Raw genomic sequence first — 19,480 nt, forward strand, 5'->3', positions numbered from 1 at the left:
GGCTGACGATGGAGGCGAGCAGGCCCAATAAAGGGAAGGGGCTGAGAGAGGAGAGAACTGGGAGAAGGGACACTGAAGACAGTTTGGGGAAGGGCACTTTTGGCGAGAGACTGGGGGATGGGTGAGAGTAGAGAGAGTGTTTGTGTCGGGTGGATATTAAAGTGCATCTGCAGTTACTTCATGTGTATGTACGGCATCTTTAGATGTATGGAGAGAGATTCTGATGTTGGGTGATGAAAGGAGGAGGGTAATCGAGGGAAAGTCCAGGAGGGGGGCAAGGGAGGAGGTCACGTGGAGGGGGGACCCCTGAGTTGATGCAGGAGTGCAGACTGTGTATGGAAATTCCTGAGCTACTGGGAATAGAGGGGAAGTCCTGAGGAAAGGTATGTAGGTGGATGGGAAACCTGAGGGGTGGAAATAAAGGAGGTCTGGAGGTAGTGTGGGGAGTGAAGGCAAAGTCCAAAGAGAGCAAGGAATGGGTGGCAGAAGAATAAGAGATGCAAGGTAGGTCCAGAAGTGGCTGGGCAGTGAGGTTGGGGGAGGTAACAGATATTCAGGGGTGACAGGAGCGGGCTGTCAGGTTTGAGAGAGAAGTGGGGAGGGGAATGGATGGATATTCTACTGGGTTTTGGTCTTGTGTGGTTTGGGATGAAGCTTAAGCTTTTGAGAGATTGATCAGGCCAAGATGTATTCTTTCATTGTACCTTTCTTCCCAGGTTTTGATTGATTGATACTTTATTGTCACAAGTATTTGCTACAGTGAGATTCTTTGTTTGCATACAGTAGTACACTTGTATGAGTTGCCACGTGAAGGGCACCCACAAAGTTACAAAGGTAATCCTTGTGTGTAATTGACGCACAGACTTCAAAAGTGTTTTATGAAGTTCAGATGAGAAAGAGGTCAATTCGTACTCCCATAAAAAGACAGCCGAGAAAATTCTTGAAGGATTTTATTGTCAGTCAGAAAACCAAGCATTGTACACAAGTGAGTGCTGGACTGGTCTCGAGATTGTCCCCACTGCTGATGAGCAAGCAGAGTCGAGTTCAGCGCGTTGGTTGGCGAAAAGGTCAATGGATTGTATTGCAGCGCAAACTACTGGTACAATATACCTCAGTTTTCCAGCAGTTTGGGTAATTCACCATGACGGAATTCATTCTTACAGAATTTACTTGAGCAAAATTAACTAAAAAAACGCAAATTGTGAAAGAATCAACAAATGTTGTCAATTTTTGTCACGGGTTTGGGTTATGAAAAATTGCGATATTAACATTAGTTTAAGAATGCAACCCCTCCATAATGTGGGAGCGCACAGGCCCGAAATATAGACCAGAAACTATTTGACCAAAATGTTCCATTTACAAATATCAGGATGAGTTATGGAATTGAGATACAAATATATATCTAACTATGTGAAAGTGGGGAAACTCCAATTGGGATAATTGGATGCATTTGTAATCAAATTTTAAGTGGAGTGATTTGTCTCGTGTGTACATTACATTAAAATCTGGGTGGACTGATTGCAGAATTGGTTTGTTGTTAGATGGTGCCATTACTAGCTGCCCACAGGCACACCAGGTCTATAGGTAAGCATTTAAATATGAATATAATCAAGAGGAGTAGAATTTCAAGAATGGTGCACATTATTATGATGTTTTTTACCATTAAAAAAAACCCATTTACTTTAAACCTTTTATTTTGGAGCATGCTTTTCCCTTCAATTAAAGTTGCTAAATGAAAAGTTTCAATTTGCTATTTGGAGTGAAATGTAAAGGTAGTTTAAACAGCTCCTAAGTGGAATAGATATTTTAACCAAGAATATTATTACTGCAATTTTAAGAGTATTAATCATTTTTGAAAGTCCTCCCTTTTTCTCACAGAGGGGTGAGTCTGTGGAATTTTCTGCCTCAGAGGGCGGTGGAGGCAGGCTTCTCTGGATGCTTTCAAGAGAGAGCTAGATAGGGCTCTTAAAAATAGCGGCGTCAGGGGATATGGGGAGAAGGCAGGAACGGGGTACTGATTGGGAATGATCAGCCATGATCACATTGAATGGCGGTGCTGGCCTACTCCTGCACCTACTGCACAATTGGCCTACTCCTGCACCTATTGTCTATTGAAAGGAAATATATCAAACACAATTGTGCACTAGAGTATGTAATGCGACTACAAGAATATAGATGGAAATACAGATTTTGGTTGACACTAAATTATTTGTCTATGATTTTATACCATAAGAGCAATGGAAAAACAGAGTTGCTGTGTCTTTTCTTGCCCATTGAAGTGAATTTGATTCCTTTGTACACGTGTGATCCTTAATGTCTTTAAAGTGTGCTGCAGCTAACTCTCGTTTAACTGCAATCAGGTTAGATGATACTCTTGCATGGGAGGAGAATTTCATTGAAATGTTATCTCTGTACAAATATAGCTGCAGCCAAAATACTCGAAAAAAGAGGTCTACACCTCAAAGTCAAAGTATCCTTTATTGTCATTTAGACCTTTCGGTCTGAACAAAATTTATAGTTATACATATAAAAAAATAACAAACCACACAATATACACAAATTTAACGTCCACCACAGTGAGTTCACCAGACACCCCCTCACTGGGATGGAAGGCAAAAGTCTTAAAGTCTTTGTCTCTTCCCTCCTTGTTCTCCCTCTGCGCTGAGGCGATCCAGGCTTCCGATGTTGTGACCCCCACCGGGTGATGGTAAGTCCCGCGGCTGAATCCGAGCTCCGCGAACGGGCCGGTTCAAACTCCGTGGCCCGGGGTGGTCGAAGCTGCCGCCCTCCAGTCCAACGGACGAAGCTGTTGCCGCGGGAGCTCCGGAAAAAACAGGTCACCAACCTGTGACCTGCGAGCTCCCGACAATGTCGTCCACTGGCCCGCGGCCGAGCCACTGAAGTCGGGTCGCCGCCGCCGGAACGCCGCCACAGCCTCTGAAGTCGGCCAGCCTCGTGCTGGTAAGTCCTGGCTGCCTCTGCCTCTGGAGCCTCGAGGCCGGTCCCAGTTAGAGGCCGCCAGCTCCGCCATTAGGCCCAAGAAAACAACAAAAAAGAGAAACAAACAGACGGACTGCCGGCAAGCCGCAGCTGCTAAGGTAGCGCCGCCACTTCCTGAGATAGACAGACTGAAGAAGGGACTCGACCCGAAACATCGCCTATTCCTTCTCTCCACAGATGCTGCCTCACCCGCTGAGTTTCTCCAGCATTTTATGTCTACCTTCAATAACTTTCTATCTCACTTTAATTTCAATCTTTGACGGGGTTCCCTTGTTAGTTTTCCCCTCTGGAGGAGCTGGTGGCCTCACTTGATTCATGGTTCCTCCTTGTTGGCGAGGACCTTCTGGACACAGTATGTGGTCTGCTGGACCCTTGACTCATCCACCTGGAGATGCCGTGGATTCAACCAGCCCCATTTCTTTAAAAGTGGGTGATAAGACCAAGACTGCTCCTGGTTTACAAGGAAATGTCATCCATAACTGTGGAGCCTGCTGTCTCTTTGACTCTTCCTGATCGCCCACTACACTTAATGCATTGGAACAGGCACAGGGTAAATGTCTATTTTGAACAGTGATTGAGCCTGGTGTTGCATCTTATCCGCTGGGTGCAAGACTCATAGAGCTATAGACCTACACAGCATGGTATCACGCCTCTTGGCTCAGCTAGTCCAGGTGACCTAGTTCCATTTGCCTGATTTGAACCCATATTCTTCTGAAGCCTGCATTTATCAGTTATATTATCTGTCATATTATATTATCATATTATTTGTCCGAAGCAAAGAGGTCAGGTTAATGTTGATGTTGCCACTGCCCAGGATTTAGTCTCTGGAGAGTGGTGGATTGGTGGGAGATGTGAGAGGTGACATTGCTCATGGAGGCCTGGCTGATGGCACATGATCACAAACAGACCGCACGTGCGTGCACGCGTGTGCGTGTGTATTTGGTATGGTTCAAGGTGGTAGCTGATGAGTCTTGCAGGTTGGATAATGTGAGTGTAGTTGCTTGCAAAGGTGAAGAAGGTATGGAATTGTGAACAGCATTAAAACCAGACAAACAAAGGGTGTTAACATGTAAGGATGTAAAGGGATGTGATGTTTGTGAATAATTTTAATATCAGGTCATCTTTCAATATAATGGAGTTAGTATGGGGAGCGAAGTGCCTACCCTCTCATGTTACCCATCAAATATCACTAATTAAACCATATGTTGAATTTTTACAGGTCCAGCTTGAAGCCATAGCAGCTAAATACATAATGATCGTACGTGAACATTCAGGTCAAGACATGTTTCAGACAGATGACCCACGTCTGTCTGCCACAGCTTGTAGACAATATTCTGAAGAGCGCAATTCCAGAAGCCCTTCAGCTGAGAGCATGGATGGACCAGGTACCAAATCCAAATTGTGTACACCAATAAATCATCTGGTAAAAATGAAATGGCATATCAAACAATCCTTATTAACTAAAAATATGATTGCATTTAATTTTTTAATCCAACGATCTACAGCAAAATGCTATTTTAATTTTTTTCAGGATTGACTAATAATTTTCAAGTCTTGAAAGCATAGGTGCAATATTCAGGCTTCTGCCTCATTGTGTGCAGTGTCAAGCTTCGAAATGAATGTGATATTTTGCGAAGCTCGTTTAATTTGTGGTGCAATTATGAAGTGGTCTGCTCTCTAACTGACTAAACCTTGTGGGGGAAGGGTTTCTAATGGATAGGTTTATTGTGGCAAGTTTTTTGCAATAATTTGTAAATCAAACTTAAAAGACTATGTATACAGTACATACAGAGCCTGTTTAACAAGAATCCTGTTGTTCCATGACAGTCTTTTTCTAATAGCTATAATACAAAATTGTTTACAAAGATTAAACTAAGTTCTCAGTGCATTTGACTAATTATTGCAGGGAGCAATGTTATCAAGCTTTAATCAAACTTAGCAAATGAAATGTTGAGGCCCCCTTTGGCCCTTCTAATTGCCCATTTAAGTTCTTTCCTTAGGTACACAAAATTGCTGGAGAAACTCAGCGGGCGCAGCAGCATCTATGGAGCGAAGGAAATAGGCGACGTTTTGGGCCAAAACCCTTCTTTAGACTGAAATGGCATATCAAACAATCCTTATTAACTAAAAATATGATTGCATTTAATTTCATCAGTCTGAAGAACGGTTTCGGCCCGAAACGTCGCCTATTTCCTTCGCTCCATAGATGCTGCTGCGCCCGCTGAGTTTCTCCAGCATTTTGTGTACCTTTGATCTTCCAGCATCTGCAGTTCCTTCTTGAACACTAAGTTCTTTCCTTATTGTGGTAACTTGCTCCCTTTCTGAATGGAGTAACACTCGACTGCAGCCTGTGTGTAACTCAAATGGCTGCCTAATCCCATTGAGCCGTTGCAGTATAACTTTAGAGTCTTTGTTTTGTTGTCCATGCATGAGCTAGATTTCTCTGGATCTGTTTTCTCTTGCACGGTTTTTTTTAAGAGTACATGTCCCTTTAGCACACTCTGCAGCTTCTTTTGCTTTGGCATCTAATCAAGTCCATGTGTTTCTGCCACTGGCTCCCTGCCAAGTCACATGATGGATTCATTTATCCATACTTACATCAGCTTTGCAAATCCTACCACTTCTCCCGCTCCAGATATATCCTTCTTAATGTTCTATCATTCTCCAGAATGCTTGATTTTATGTTTGTGAACAAAAATCTTTGCGAACCGCACGAGAGATTTGTGTGGTGTGCCTGCTTCTCGGTATGTAACAGTTGTACCGACATTCAGTTGGTCCCCAGATGTTGTTGGTGTGCTCTCATGCAGATAAGCCTCTGTCTCTTTTCATGTTTATTATTGCCTCTCCTCAGTGCTTTGTGAAGGCATTACAATTGACAAATAACTACCTCTGACTGTATACCTTCTCCCTCTTCGCTCCTCTGTCCTCAGTTCATTGAGGTTTTTTGTTATGTGCTTGGTACTTCAGTAGATTCAGCTTAAGGGTAACCTTCTTGATGTTTTCTTTCCCCTTGTGTACTTTTCAAAGGGACATTTTACTTGTGGGAAAGCAATTTTCTGCTCAGTCTGCACTTCATAGAACAGTTGTGATTGAGTTGCAACTGGAAACACAAAAACATGACCTACATCTTCCTGCGCTGTTGCATGGCATGTACTTTGTTGCGCTGTTGCATGGCATGTACGTTGTTGCACTGTGCTTCCCCAAACTCGTTTTTATAGATGTTACCATCAACTAAAGACGTAGTTGCAGGCATAGCATATTTTTTAGAAAAGGTTGTACTAAATTTGTGCAAGTCAGCCAGTCAAACCCTTATACCAATAATAAATGTGCGCGAAGTTGCAGTGATGAATTTTTGTGTTATCTAGCATTGATATCTGTGAACCTACAATGCAAGCAGAAAGTTAAATCTGACATAAGATCATAAGTAATAGGAGCAGAATTAGACCATTCGGCCCATCAAGTCTACTTCGCCATTCAATCGTGGCTGATCTATCTCTCCTAACCCCATTCTCCTGCCTTCTCCCCATTGCCCCTGATACCCGTACTAATCAAGAATCTACCTCTGCCTTAAAAATAGCCAGAGACTTGGCCTCCACGGCTTCTGTGGCAAAGAATTCCACAGATTCACCACCCTATGACTAAATAAATTCCTCCTCATCTCCTTCCTAGAGGAACATCCTTTACCTCTGAGCCTTTGACCTAGCCTCTCCCACTAGTGGAAACATCCTTTCCACATCCACTCTATCTAAGCCTTCACTATTGGTCTCCTCAGATCCTGGTGAACTTCTACCGCTGCACCATCGAGAGCATCCTTACCAACTGCATCACAGTATGGTATGGCAACTAAAATGCCTTCCGGTCTCCGACCGGAAGGCATTGCAGAGGGTGGTGAAAATTGCCCAACGCATCACCGGTTCCACGCTCCCCTCCATTGAGTCTGTCCAAAGCAAGCGCTGTCTTCGGAGGGCGCTCAGCATCGCCAAGGACTGCTCTCATCCCAACCATAGACTGTTTAACGTCCTACCATCCGGGAGGCGCTAAAGGTCTCTCCGTTGCCGAACCAGCAGGTCGAGGAACAGCTTCTTTCCGGCGGCTGTCACTCTACTCAACAACACCCCCCCCCCCCCCCCCCCCCCCCCCCCCCCCCCCCCCCCCCCCCCCGGACACTTATTATTATTATTTTAAATTCAAATCGTTTGCTATGTCGCTCTTCAAGGGAGATGCTAAATGCATTTCGTTGTCTCTGTACTGTACACTGACAATGACAATTAAAATTGAATCTGAATCTGAATCTGAATCTATTTGACATGGGATCTTGTACACATCAGTAAACAAATAATTAGCTGTTGTCCCATCCCCCACCCTCCAAGCTATAATTACTCTGCTATTATTTTGGTTAGTGATCACTTTCAGCCAGTGTTATGGCTGGGTGAGCCAACAATGCAGGCAAGATACTTTATATGGCAGTGTGGTGTTGGAAGACAAATAAGAGAAGTGATTTCATGTTAAAACCGAGTACAATTTGTGGGGATGTGAATGATGGTTAGAAACTATGGGAATAAAGTGTGATTTTTCATAATCTGAAATGTTGAAATTGAGCAGAACATTCTGGAAATGTCCAGTGCTTCTATGGCATCGACGAATAACGTACCAAGTTTCAGTCTGATGAGTTTTGAGTGGGAGTCAGAATCTCACAGCAGGAAAAGCAGCCCCACAACTCACTGAATCAGCACCTACCATGAAACATCCATCTACACCAATCCCGCACTCAATCCCATTCTACTCTTCCCACAGCTTCCACTATTTTCCTGCATGCCAGAACTAATGAACCCACCAACCACCATGTTTTTGGAATGGGGCAGAAACTTGCACATTCACAAGAGGATATTTGAACTCTACATAGATGCATTTGAACTTCAATCTAACAACTTCACCAACAGTGTCATTGTGGTGTCTATAGTCTCCAGATGCAAGGTCATTGACTTGTAAAATTCATTCTAGAAGCAGAAGGAACATTCGGTCTTCAAGTTTTCAGTGCCATGTGTTTGGGACACAAATAACTTGAAGCTCAATTCTACTTTTTACATCGCCCCATTTATACCTAAATCTAACTGAAGTCTCCGAGAAGCACCAATAATTTGTTGACATTTGTGGGAAAGAGTTCCAGATTCCCACTAACTTTCATGTGGAAAATGCCTTTCTGATTTAATTTTTGGGTTTAATTTGTGCCCCCTTGTCTACACTCTAGTGAGTTGTCAGTGACTGCTTTATCTTTGTGTAAAGAAATAGTTTCTTTGTAATTACCCTAAAAATATCTTAAATATAATAAAACACACAGAATGCTATTCAACTCTATTTTAGAAGGGATGCAAGCTGAAACTAAGATTGTCCTCGCTTCTTAGAAGTTGACTAATCTGATTAATGCATTGTATTATGTATTTTGTTTTCGATTCCCAACAGTCACATTTATTCAATTAGTTATGTTTGGGAAGAGTAAGAAAAAGTTAGTGATCGCATGCCTTGTTTTAATCTTTTCTCTGCAGCTGACAAGCCATTGAATCTCAGGATCTCTAATCAGCAGAGCAGGCAAATAATGCAGCAAATGAGATCTGGAGAAGATCTACACCTGGCTAAGCAGGTGTCCAATGAATTAAGCAGACTATATTCCAGCCATCTGAGAGAGCCTCATTCCTCAGGTAATGTGAATGAATCTGGGAACAAGATAATGCAAACCATTTAATGATAGTCATTTTTTTGCTGTTTGAACTTTTTGTTACGGCGGCAGGCGCGGGCACACCGCGACGCCCTGTGTCTCCCTTTCAAGGGAGATGCTAAAAATGCATTTCGTTGTCTCTGTACTGTACACTGACAATGACAATAAATTGAATCATTTTTTTTTTTTTTTGTTTGTTTTTTGTTTACAAAATGTAGCCATAGACCTCAGCCAGAATGTCTTGGATGCATTTCACGTAAAGATGCCTCTTCAGTCCTTTAACTTTATAAGGATACAGCCCTTACACAGACCTGTTAATGCCCTTACTTGAACAGCCTGACATTCGTACCTGTAGAAATACACACTTTTGCCCGTACCTCCACAGATGATCAGACTCAAGATCTAACCTTCTTTTCCTGACTCACTCAAACGTACTAGTGTGACTGCTAGAAACAGTGCGGTGCAGAGGCAATTGGGCATAAAGTCAAATCCATTACTGAAGATACCCCTAACTGATGCTATTGTCAAAACCTCTTTGACTGGGACAATGGAGGGGTTTGTCCTGGATCTTCATTTTGGTGGTAGCTTCGGTCTGATTGTACCTCAACAGCTTGCACAAAGTATTAATGGCCTCTGATGGTGGTTGGTCTATGCTTGGCCCTTCTAGTCACTCCAGAAAATTGGGAATTAACTTTACTCTTTGCATTTTCCCAAGGGTTTCAACAAAGTAAAATTAGTAGCGCGGAACTAGCTGTTTTTTTTAGTTGTTATGCAAGGGTACTATATTGAAGAAAAGAGGCAACTTGTTATAACCAACCAAGATAATTCCATGTGTTAATGGGGAGGGTTGCATTTCTAGAAAACAATCTATATTGCCTTTTTCCATTACACAAAGCTATGTAATCTGCAGAGGCATCGTGAAATTCAAGTTGAGAAAAAATAGATCATGTATTTGTTTCCATTTTTCCACATAATTTCTATGAGAGAGAATGTTACTACATATCTTTACATTTTGGGGCATGATTTGTGAATTGTATAAGGGCGAATTACTGTTGCCCAACCAGGCATGAGATTTGCTTGTGTATTGATTATTGACTTGTTCGGCTTTTTTATTAATCTAGTCAAAAATGAAGTATTTAAAATACTGTGATCTAAGTTCCTTGATGTTAATTTAAATTGAGTACATTCAATAACAAGGCCTGGCACATTTTATTGGCATTTCTGAAAATATTGGCATAAGCAGTTCATGTCACTGTAGAATTTTGTGTACTTTCTAATGGTGCGAAGGGGGAAAGAAGGGAGTTTTTAAATGTGGTAAAACCACAACAGATCTAAATGTCAGTCTATGAGTAAAATCTAAATCACTATATCTACAGAGATAATGGCAGTGGCAGCAAATTCCATCTTCTCTGTTACTGCAGGTTCGACAAACAGAAACTTAACCCTGGTACCCCTCCTACAATCACCACTTTACACCTACTCACAGCAGTCTGCAAAGATTGGCCCTTCCCCACCCACTCCTCCCCAATCACCACTTCACACCTATTTACAGCCTGACTTGAGTCTGCAAAGACTGGGCCCTTTCCCACGCACCCCTCTCCAGTCACCACTTAACACCCACTTACAGCCTGACTCCAGTCTGCAAAGACTGGGCCCTCGTTCACTACCCGCCCTCCTTGCTGCCCATCATCAGTCTCCGTCACCAACAATAGAAATAGAAGAGGTGGAGAGGCTATTCAGGAGACAGAAAAGCCGGAAATCTCCACAGATGTTTCCCCCTCTACCCTCAAGCTCTGTGCCGAAGTGGCATCAGTCCACATAGACATTTTCAACCAGTCTCTGCAAACCTTTACTGTCCCTGCCTGCGTCAAAGTATCCACTTTTGTCCCTGTACCCAAAAAGACAAGGATTACTGTCTTAATGACTACAGGCCTGTTGCACTGACCTCTGTAGTCATGAAGACCCATGAAAGACATGGGCTGGCTCAGCTGAAAAATATCACAAACCCCCTGCTGGACCCTCTGCATTTTGCATACCGGGCTAATCAATCAGTGGATGACGCAGTCAACCTAGGCCTGCACTTCATCCTCCAGCACTTAGATTGGCAGGGGACCTATGCAAGCATTTTGTTTGGGATTTTACCTCTGCATTCAACACCATTGTGCCAGAGCTACTACACTCCAAACTCAGTTGACTGTGGCTGAACCCTACTGTCAGTGGATCACCAGCTTCCTGACAGACAGGAAGCAGCATGTGAGGCTGGGAAAGCACATCTCGGACCCGCAGACCCTCAGCATAGGAGCACCGCAAGGCTGCATACTCTCTCCTCTCCTTCACTCTCTCTACACCAACGACTGCACCTCCACAGACACCTCTGTCAAGCTTCTCAAGTTTGCGGAGGACACAACCCTGATTGGACTGATCCAGGATGGGGAGGAATCCGCCTAAAGACAGGAAGTGACACAGCTGCTGTCCGAGTGCCTTCGTAACAACCTGGAGCTCAATGCTCTTAAGACAGTGGAATTGATACTAGACTTTAGGAGAGCTCCCCTCTCCTCCCCCCCACTCACCATCAACAACACCACAGTCACATCTGTGGAGTCCTTTAAGTTCCTTGGAACCATCATCTCCAAGGACCTTAAATGGAGGGGCCACCATCGACTCCACATTCAAAAAGGCACAACAGAGGATGTACTTCCTGCGGCAGTTGAGGAAACACAATCTGCCACAGGCAATGATGGTCCAATTCTATACGGCCATTGTAGAGTCCGTCCTCACCTTCTCCATCATGGTCTGGTTTGGCTCAGCCACCAAGCACGACATCCGGAGGTTGCAGCGAATCGTCCGATCAGCTGAGAAGGTGGCAGCATCCTTCCCCCCATTGACGAACTGTACACTGCAAGGGCCAGGTAACGAGCGGGTAAGATCATCCCTGACCCTTCTCAACCTGGCCTCAAACTCTTTGAAGCACTTCCCTCTGGAAGGCGACTCGGGACTGTCAAAGCTGCCACCGCCAGACATAAAAACAGCTTTTTTTCCACGAGCAGTTGCTCTACTCAATAACCAAAAGTTTGTAGCCTCCTTTTGCTCTGGTATTTTATTTCATTCATATGTTTAAACTGTAATGTTTTATTCTTAATGTTTTAATGTTTTCTTCTTAATGGTTTACTGTATGTCATGTTGTTACTTGCGAGCGGAGCACCAAGGCAAATTCCTTGTATGTGTACATACTTGGCCAATAAACGTATTCATTCAAATGTATACTATAATCAGTGCTTATCTATCTGCATTACTAAAATATTTTTTTGTTTATGTGACAGAAAACATAGGCACATTGAAGGAGTTCTGTCAGACGATTCTAAATCATACAGAAAAGAAGAATGAAACATTGAAACCAATAAAAATAGAGCCTGAAGATATTAGATAACCTTTTCCTAAATCTGCCTTTCTCAAAATGGCATCAACAAGTACCGTACCCAAAGCCTTAAAGACCAGGGTTGCCTCGTACCTGTCCAATTATTGTGGTTTTCTGTCTTTTCAAAGTTGCTGTGGAAAATGTTTTGTTAGTTCAGTAGTAAACAGAATAATTACAAAACTGTTACTTCATTGTTGGCTGTGTTCATTAAGTACTACTGCTTGTTTGAGCAGTGAATAAACTGTTTAAAACTAACCTATTTAACATTATTTTAAGAAAATGATTCAACAAGAAAAGCAAACTCTAGTGAAAATGGAACACAGTATTGAAAATAGTCAATAAACAACACATCTTTTTTAAACTACACTGTCTTAAGAGATAGATAATGCATTGCTTTTGTCTAGAATCTACTTGCTTAATGAAACTTTCCCACACATTTTATACTTTTATTTTGATCAAATGTGATGTGATGTATGCATGTAATGTCAAAGCTTATATCAAGTACTGTAATTATATATATTTGACATGTTCATTTATCATCAATAAGGCATGTGGGATAGAATTCTATCAGGCACAAGCTTTGCTGAATTAGTGTTGTTGAGGTGCACCAAAATAGGCCACAGGGCAAACACAACTGTTCAACCTTCTAATGTATTGAAAGAGGAAAAAACTAATGCTTGAAAGCAGTTCTGAATGTTACTCTGCATTTTAAGCACACATTGAAGTTATTTTCAGGTATTAGAAGCAGTGCAAATGTTTGACTAAAATACAAGTGTTGGTCGGCTCCAATTTTATTTAATTAGTTTGCAGGTCAGACATCGGAAAATGTCCACATCCCTATTTAGAGGCAGAGGGCAGATTGTAGGAGGATTCTAAACATGCCATTTTTCTATTGAAAACATTTTAAACATATGTTTATATACATTATCCATCAATCTTTTCACCTTTTATATTTTTATTACTCTGTAGTTTATACGATTAATCATTACCAAAAATTGCTGCACCTTTGTTTTTATTTGAAACACCAGCCTTCAGCAGATCTGATGATGGAAGACTCAATGGTAAACAAAAACCTTAGTCCAGAGCACTCAGTTTGCAACATTCCTATTGAAATTAGCAGAAATGATACTCAGATTTGGATTGCATTAAAATTTGTAGAATTGTTTTTTTTAAACCTTTTAATTGTGCTTTTACTTTTTTGTTCATGTTAACAATTATGTTGCATTTTGTTTGTGGAGAAATTAGTTGATGAAAGCACAGATATTTTAACCTGATTGTACTGGTAGCCAAAGTGCCATACGATTTTTGCTACAGAGATCAAAAATCAATATAATAGTAGCATTGAAGAGAAAAGACACCAGGGAGAAAACAACTGCAATAATGACAGAAATAATACTGATTTAATGCATTTGATTTGAACAGCTGATAGTACATTTGTGTTCATAACATGTAATAAGCAACTTTGGGAGCTGATTATTACATTTTAGCCAAACTTGAGTGTCATGTTATATTATCCATAGTTAACTGGAGTATATCTTTAGAATTATATTGGCAGATTAGGTAAACGGGAATTGAAAGCAGTTCCTTGTGGTACAATTGAAATAATTTAAATACTATGTTGTACAATGTTGCCATGATATGTTCTCGTGAATTTCGACCTGTAATGTACTGATGTTACTATAATAATGTCTTGATTGTTAGCCGGTAGTATGTTAGAACATAATTTAAAACTCTATCTCCCTCATAACCCTTTAGTAACTGTAAAGCAAAGATCAACAGTACCCATACTCTAATATAATCAGTAATATGTTGTGCTAATATCATTGTTTCCTTTTGGAACATTACAAGGGTCCAACAATGTCTGGGAGAATGATTATTGTTCTAATAGTCTGTACTGTATTGAAATTGTTACTTAATTGACAAATGGGCCAGTGTTAATTATTCTGAGTGGTCTGAATACAACATAAGATGTTTTAGATAAACACTAATGTATTTAATTTGTAATATAAACATTAAAATATATTTTTGGAGTTCGGATTTGCTGTCCTGTGGTTTATATTCTTCAGAAAACTCTCAAATTCTGGTGCCACTCTGTCTATCTGTGTTGTAACTTTTGTGGAACTATGTACCTTAACCCCTAAGCCTTTCTGCTCTACAACACTTCCAAGGCCCTACCATTTACTATGTATGTCTTGCCCTGGTTTGTCTTACCAAATTGCAACACATTGCATTTACCTGAATTAAACGCCGTATGCTGTTTCTTGGCCCATTGGCCTTGTTGATTAAGATGCTGTTGTAATCTTTAATAACCTTCTACTTTGTCCACTCTATCACCAATTGTTCACTACGGCTTTTGAGGCAATTCGTCAAGACCTCTGTGAACTTTGTTTTGTGTCCTGGAGCCAATTTCTGGTCAGTGGTGCCTTAAATTTATGTGCACCTAATTCATCTTGCATCTAACTCTTAGATGGATCAACATTTTGGGCACTTCTGCCTACAGAAATCTATTTTAAATCCATCTTATTTTATTTTCCCTTCTGAATTATTTCCTTTGTGTTAGTCCATTTGAAAGTACACGAAGATGTTCTGTTCAGGTGCTGTGAGGCCTCCAATCCCTTCACATCCTTCGGACGAAGGCTTTCTTACATCACTAGCATTCATTTGATTGCCCAACACCCCTGCACTAGATAAGCAGAAGTCTTCTACTGCATTGGAAGGATGGTTAACATTGTCTTCAGCCCCGAACTCCAACTCCATTCCTTCATCACAATCTGGAGTGCCCCGAGTCCAACTCTTCACTGCCTTGTTGACCTATATACTCTAGCAAGTGCTTGCAAACATAGTCAATAAATACTATGTCCTCATTCACAATATTATCCGTCTTACGCTTCTGCTATGGGTTTAAACATCTATGCGTTCCTTTAGAATCTATGAAATATTATTCTGAGAATCATGAATACAGGGTCCATTCAGTCTGCCCAGAATCCTGATTTCACCTAAGATCCACATTTGTGTAATAATGTCCATATTTTGAGTTGTCTCTTAATACTTCTCTAATCCAGAAATATGGAGGTTAAATGTGGTGACTTTATTATCCCAATTACCCAGGATAAAAATTTCAGTGGAGTTCTACATGGATACTGTGAAGTTGGAGTCATCAGGGCAGATGTACCTGTGAAACTGCTGCTGTGGATCCTTTGCTAAAGTTTTTGAAAGGCAGGGAGATCTTATATTGGTGAGTTCCCGCACTTCGCGTTGATAGGGTGAACGCTGATGTGCCTTCCTGGGTCCCCTACGCTTCCAGGCTTTTCTTAAGAACAGAAGGCATTTTGTTTACATTTTTAGGACATTTAACAATGAACTAGACTAAGTGGGACCCGTTGGGTCCTATTCTCACACGGGAGGGCTGGTCCCCCAATGCAATATTCCACCTCTCCACCAATTCCAATATTCCACGCATAGACTCCAACTGCACAGGCACGGCTGACGGGTTCCCGCTGTGACGCCCCTGATCCCTTCTCCTCCCCCACACTCCGCCCCTTGCCCTTCGCGCCCCCCACGCATTCACTCCATCCCCCCCCCCCCCCCTCTCAAAACCCCCCGCCCCCCATCCACTGTTAGCGGCTCTCCGACAGCACAGCCATTCCCTCCCATTGGGTTCCCAATGTGACGTAGACACATAGAGACATAGAAATTAGGTGCAGGAGTAGGCCATTCGGCCCTTCGAGCCTGCACCACCATTCAATATGATCATGGCTGATCATCCAACTCAGTATCCCTTACCTGCCTTCTCTAACATACCCCTGATCCCCTTAGCCACAAGGGCCACATCTAACTCCCTCTTAAATATAGCCAATGAACTGGCCTCAACTACCCTCTGTGGCAGAGAGTTCCAGAGATTCACCACTCTCTGTGTGAAAAAAGTTCTTCTCATCTCGGTTTTAAAGGATTTCCCCTTATCCTTAAGCTGTGACCCCTTGTTCTGGACTTCCCTAACATCGGAACAATCTTCCTGCATCTAGCCTGTCCAACCCCTTAAGAATTTTGTAAGTTTCTATAAGAACACGGAGGTATTACTGCGCAGGTAAAGCTGACGGGCACCGCAGGTGGAAAAAGGGTTTATTAAAGCTTAAAATGTGAATAACTCTTAAAATATAACAACAATTTAAATGTTAAAGAGGAGATTCATTCAGTCCATTCTTTCTTGTTGCGTCTCTTGTTGCATTCTGCAGCCGGGGGAGGGGATCGACTTCAGGCGGGGTCCGGTGGGGGGGAGCATCCTGCAGCCTGGGGAGGGGGGGACACGGCTTCAGGTGAGGGGCTGTTGGGGGCCGGTGGAGGAGGGGGCAGGGGAGGGAGGGGGTGTGCAGGGGGGGCTTTCTGGGGGGGGGAGGGGCTTCATGCAGTGGCCAGTGCAGAGGGATGGGGGGGGGGGGGGCTTCTGGAGGGCTAGGGGGATGTTGGAGGGGGAGGGGGGGGGTTGCAGGGGTATGGACATTGTGGGCCAAATGGAGGGGAGGGCTATTCCTGGGGCTGGGGAGGGGGGAGGTTGGAGGGGGAGGGGGGGCTGGCAGGTGCAGGGGGGGGGGGGGTAGCCAGGAGAGGGGGATTGGGGGGAGGCCAGGGCAGGGGGAGGGGAGGGGGGGGCAGGGGAAAGGGGGGGGAGGTGGGGGTGCGCTGCCGTGGTTTGCCGCTGGGGGTGGGGGGGGTGGTGGTTTGGGTGGGGATGGGGGTGTGGGGGGGGGGGGTGCAGGGGGGGGGGGGCAGGGGGAGGGGGGGGGGGGGTGCAGGGGAGGGGGTGCAGGGGAGGGGGGGGGGGGTGCAGGGGAGGGGGAGTGCAGGGGGAGGGGGAGGGGGAGTGCAGGGGAGGGGGGAGGGGCAGGGGGGAGGGGGAGGGGGGGTGCAGGGGAGGGGGGTGCAGGGGAGGGGGAGGGGGGGTGCAGGGGGGGGGTGGGGGGAGGGGGGTGGGGGGGAGGGGGGTGCGGGGGGAGGGGGGGGGGGGGGTGGGGGGGAGGGGGGGGGTGCAGGGGAGGGGTGTGCAGGGGGAGGGGGAGTTAAGGGGAGGGGGTGTGCGGGGGAGGGGGAGGGGGGTGTTGCAGGGGGGGGGGGCAGTGCAGGGGGGGGGGGGTAAGGGGAGGGGGGTGCAGGGGGGGGGGGTGTGCAGGGGGAGGGGGAGGGGGGGGGTGCAGGGGAGGGGGGGGTGCAGGGGAGGGGGAGTTAAGGGGAGGGGGGGGGTGCAGGGGAGTGGGGAGTGGGGGTGCAGGGGAGGGGGGTGCAGGGGGGGGGGGAGTTAAGGGGAGGGGGGTGCAGGGGAGGGGGGGGGCAGGGGGGGTGCAGGGGAGGGGGGGTGCAGGGGAGGGGGGTGCAGGGGGAGGGGGTGTGCAGGGGAGGGGGAGGGGGGTGCAGGGGGGGGGGAGGGGGGGGTGCAGGGGAGGGGGAGGGGGGTGTGGGGGGAGGGGGAGGGGGAGTGCAGGGGAGGGGGTGCAGGGGAGGGGAGGGGGTGTGCAGGGGGGGGGGGGGAGGGGGGGGGTGCAGGGGAGGGGGGTGCAGGGGGGGGGGGTGAGGGGGGGGTGCAGGGGGGGGGGTGCAGGGGAGGGGGAGGGGGGTGCAGGGGAGGGGGAGGGGGGGGGGGCAGGGCAGGGGGGGGGGGGTGCAGGGGAGGGGGGGTGCAGGGGGGGGGTGCAGGGGAGGGGGGTGCAGGGGAGGGGGGTGCAGGGGAGGGGGTGCAGGGGGGGGGGGGAGGGGGGGTGCAGGGGAGGGGGAGGGGGGGTGCAGGGGGAGGGGGCAGGGGGGTGCAGGGGAGGGGGGGGGGGGAGTGCAGGGGAGGGGGTGCAGGGGGGGGGGTGTGCAGGGGAGGGGGAGTTGCAGGGGAGGGGGGTGCAGGGGAGGGGGGTGCAGGGGAGGGGGGGAGAGGGGGGGGGGGTGCAGGGGAGGGGGGGTGCAGGGGAGGGGGGGTGCAGGGGAGGGGGGTGCAGGGGAGGGGAGGGGGGTGCAGGGGAGGGGGAGTGCAGGGGGGGGGGGGGTGAGGGGGAGTGGGGAGGGGGGGTGCAGGCAGGGGGGGGTGCAGGGGAGGGGGGTGCAGGGGAGTGGGGTGTGCAGGGGGGAGGGGTGCAGGGGAGGGGGGGTGCAGGGGAGGGGGAGGGGGGGGGGTGCAGGGGGGGGGGGTGCAGGGGGGGGGGTGCAGGGGAGGGGGGGTGCAGGGGGGAGGGGGGGTGCAGGGGGAGGGGGGGGTGCAGGGGAGGGGGGGGTGCAGGGGAGGGGGGTGCAGGGGAGAGGGGGTGCAGGGGAGGGGGGGTGCAGGGGAGGGAGAGGGGGGTGCAGGGGAGGGGTGTGCAGGGGGGGAGGGGGAGTGCAGGGGAAATTATATTGTATATTTATTTCCCCATAATTCACCACCAGAACATTTTCTTAAGACCAGTGATTTGAGAAACCAAACCAATAGTTTGTCACAACCTCACTATGTTAGCTGAAAATTGACAAACGGTAGCACCATCTTTACATTACACCAACCCAATTTTCTACCAGTAATTAATAAACAATTTGGTCTGGTGATCCATCAGTAAATCTGAGTGAACACATGTTCAATAATTCATCTGGCAATAGTAATCTCAGGATTAGTCATCAGTCTACATCTTACTAACTAGCTGATAACTCACCCACTGACTCAAGATCCAAGTTACTTATTTTGTTAATATAGCCCTAGACCTTTGTAATACCAAACCTGTGATAATATAGAGCGAGTCATCTAATTTGTAATCATTTTCTATTTAATGCTGTTCAATAATTGTTGCCTACAGAAGGTTATTCCAAAACGTTATTAAATAAGTTATTAAAATGTACTTTCCCTTATTAATGAAAACATCCTTACACATGTCTCTGTACAAAATGTATATCGTTGTTTAATTATTTTGTTCAACAAGTGTCATTAACTGCTCTAGTTGCGCCATCTGTAAAATCCACTATCATCCCAGGTCTTAGTTATGTTCCATTCCCCAGCAAATTAATATGCCACCATCTCCTCCAGCCCACCTTACTCCATAGAACAAAATAACACATGTAACTTTATACTGTGGTTGCTGGGGTTTATAGTGCTTTATATAACTCAAAGAAAATTTTATGAAATCAGGAAAACTGGATATAAATTTATCATGTGTAATTAATGCAAATTTAAATTGTGCAGAACCAAAAGCTTTGGTTTGCAATGTATCAGAAATATTCAACTCTGAATTGTACTTTTGGATTGATGTACCAGCAGTTGACGGTGAAATGTACAATAATATTTGGTCCTGCAACTGACTATAAACATAATAAATTATTAAAAGTACTAAAGTATGGAAATGCTGCAAGTTCAC

At 45.6% G+C, this 19,480-nt stretch overlaps 1 protein-coding gene across 2 annotated transcripts in view; it reads left to right on the forward strand.

The window, feature by feature from the left end:
- The window catches only part of nab1b (NGFI-A binding protein 1b (EGR1 binding protein 1)), a 46,296-nt gene extending 31,895 nt beyond the window's left edge, over positions 1 to 14,401 (forward strand). For both annotated transcript variants that reach the window (XM_055637772.1, XM_055637771.1), the window contains exons 6-8: positions 4,220 to 4,385; positions 8,544 to 8,696; positions 12,034 to 14,401. In XM_055637772.1, coding sequence (XP_055493747.1) covers positions 4,220 to 4,385; positions 8,544 to 8,696; positions 12,034 to 12,140 — 426 coding nt within the window. In that variant the 3' untranslated portion in view covers positions 12,141 to 14,401. The remainder of the gene's footprint in view (positions 1 to 4,219; positions 4,386 to 8,543; positions 8,697 to 12,033) is intronic.
- The last annotated feature ends 5,079 nt before the right edge of the window (positions 14,402 to 19,480 follow it).

The sequence above is a fragment of the Leucoraja erinacea genome, chromosome 7 (assembly GCF_028641065.1).
Source record: "Leucoraja erinacea ecotype New England chromosome 7, Leri_hhj_1, whole genome shotgun sequence".
Taxonomy (NCBI): domain Eukaryota; kingdom Metazoa; phylum Chordata; class Chondrichthyes; order Rajiformes; family Rajidae; genus Leucoraja; species Leucoraja erinaceus.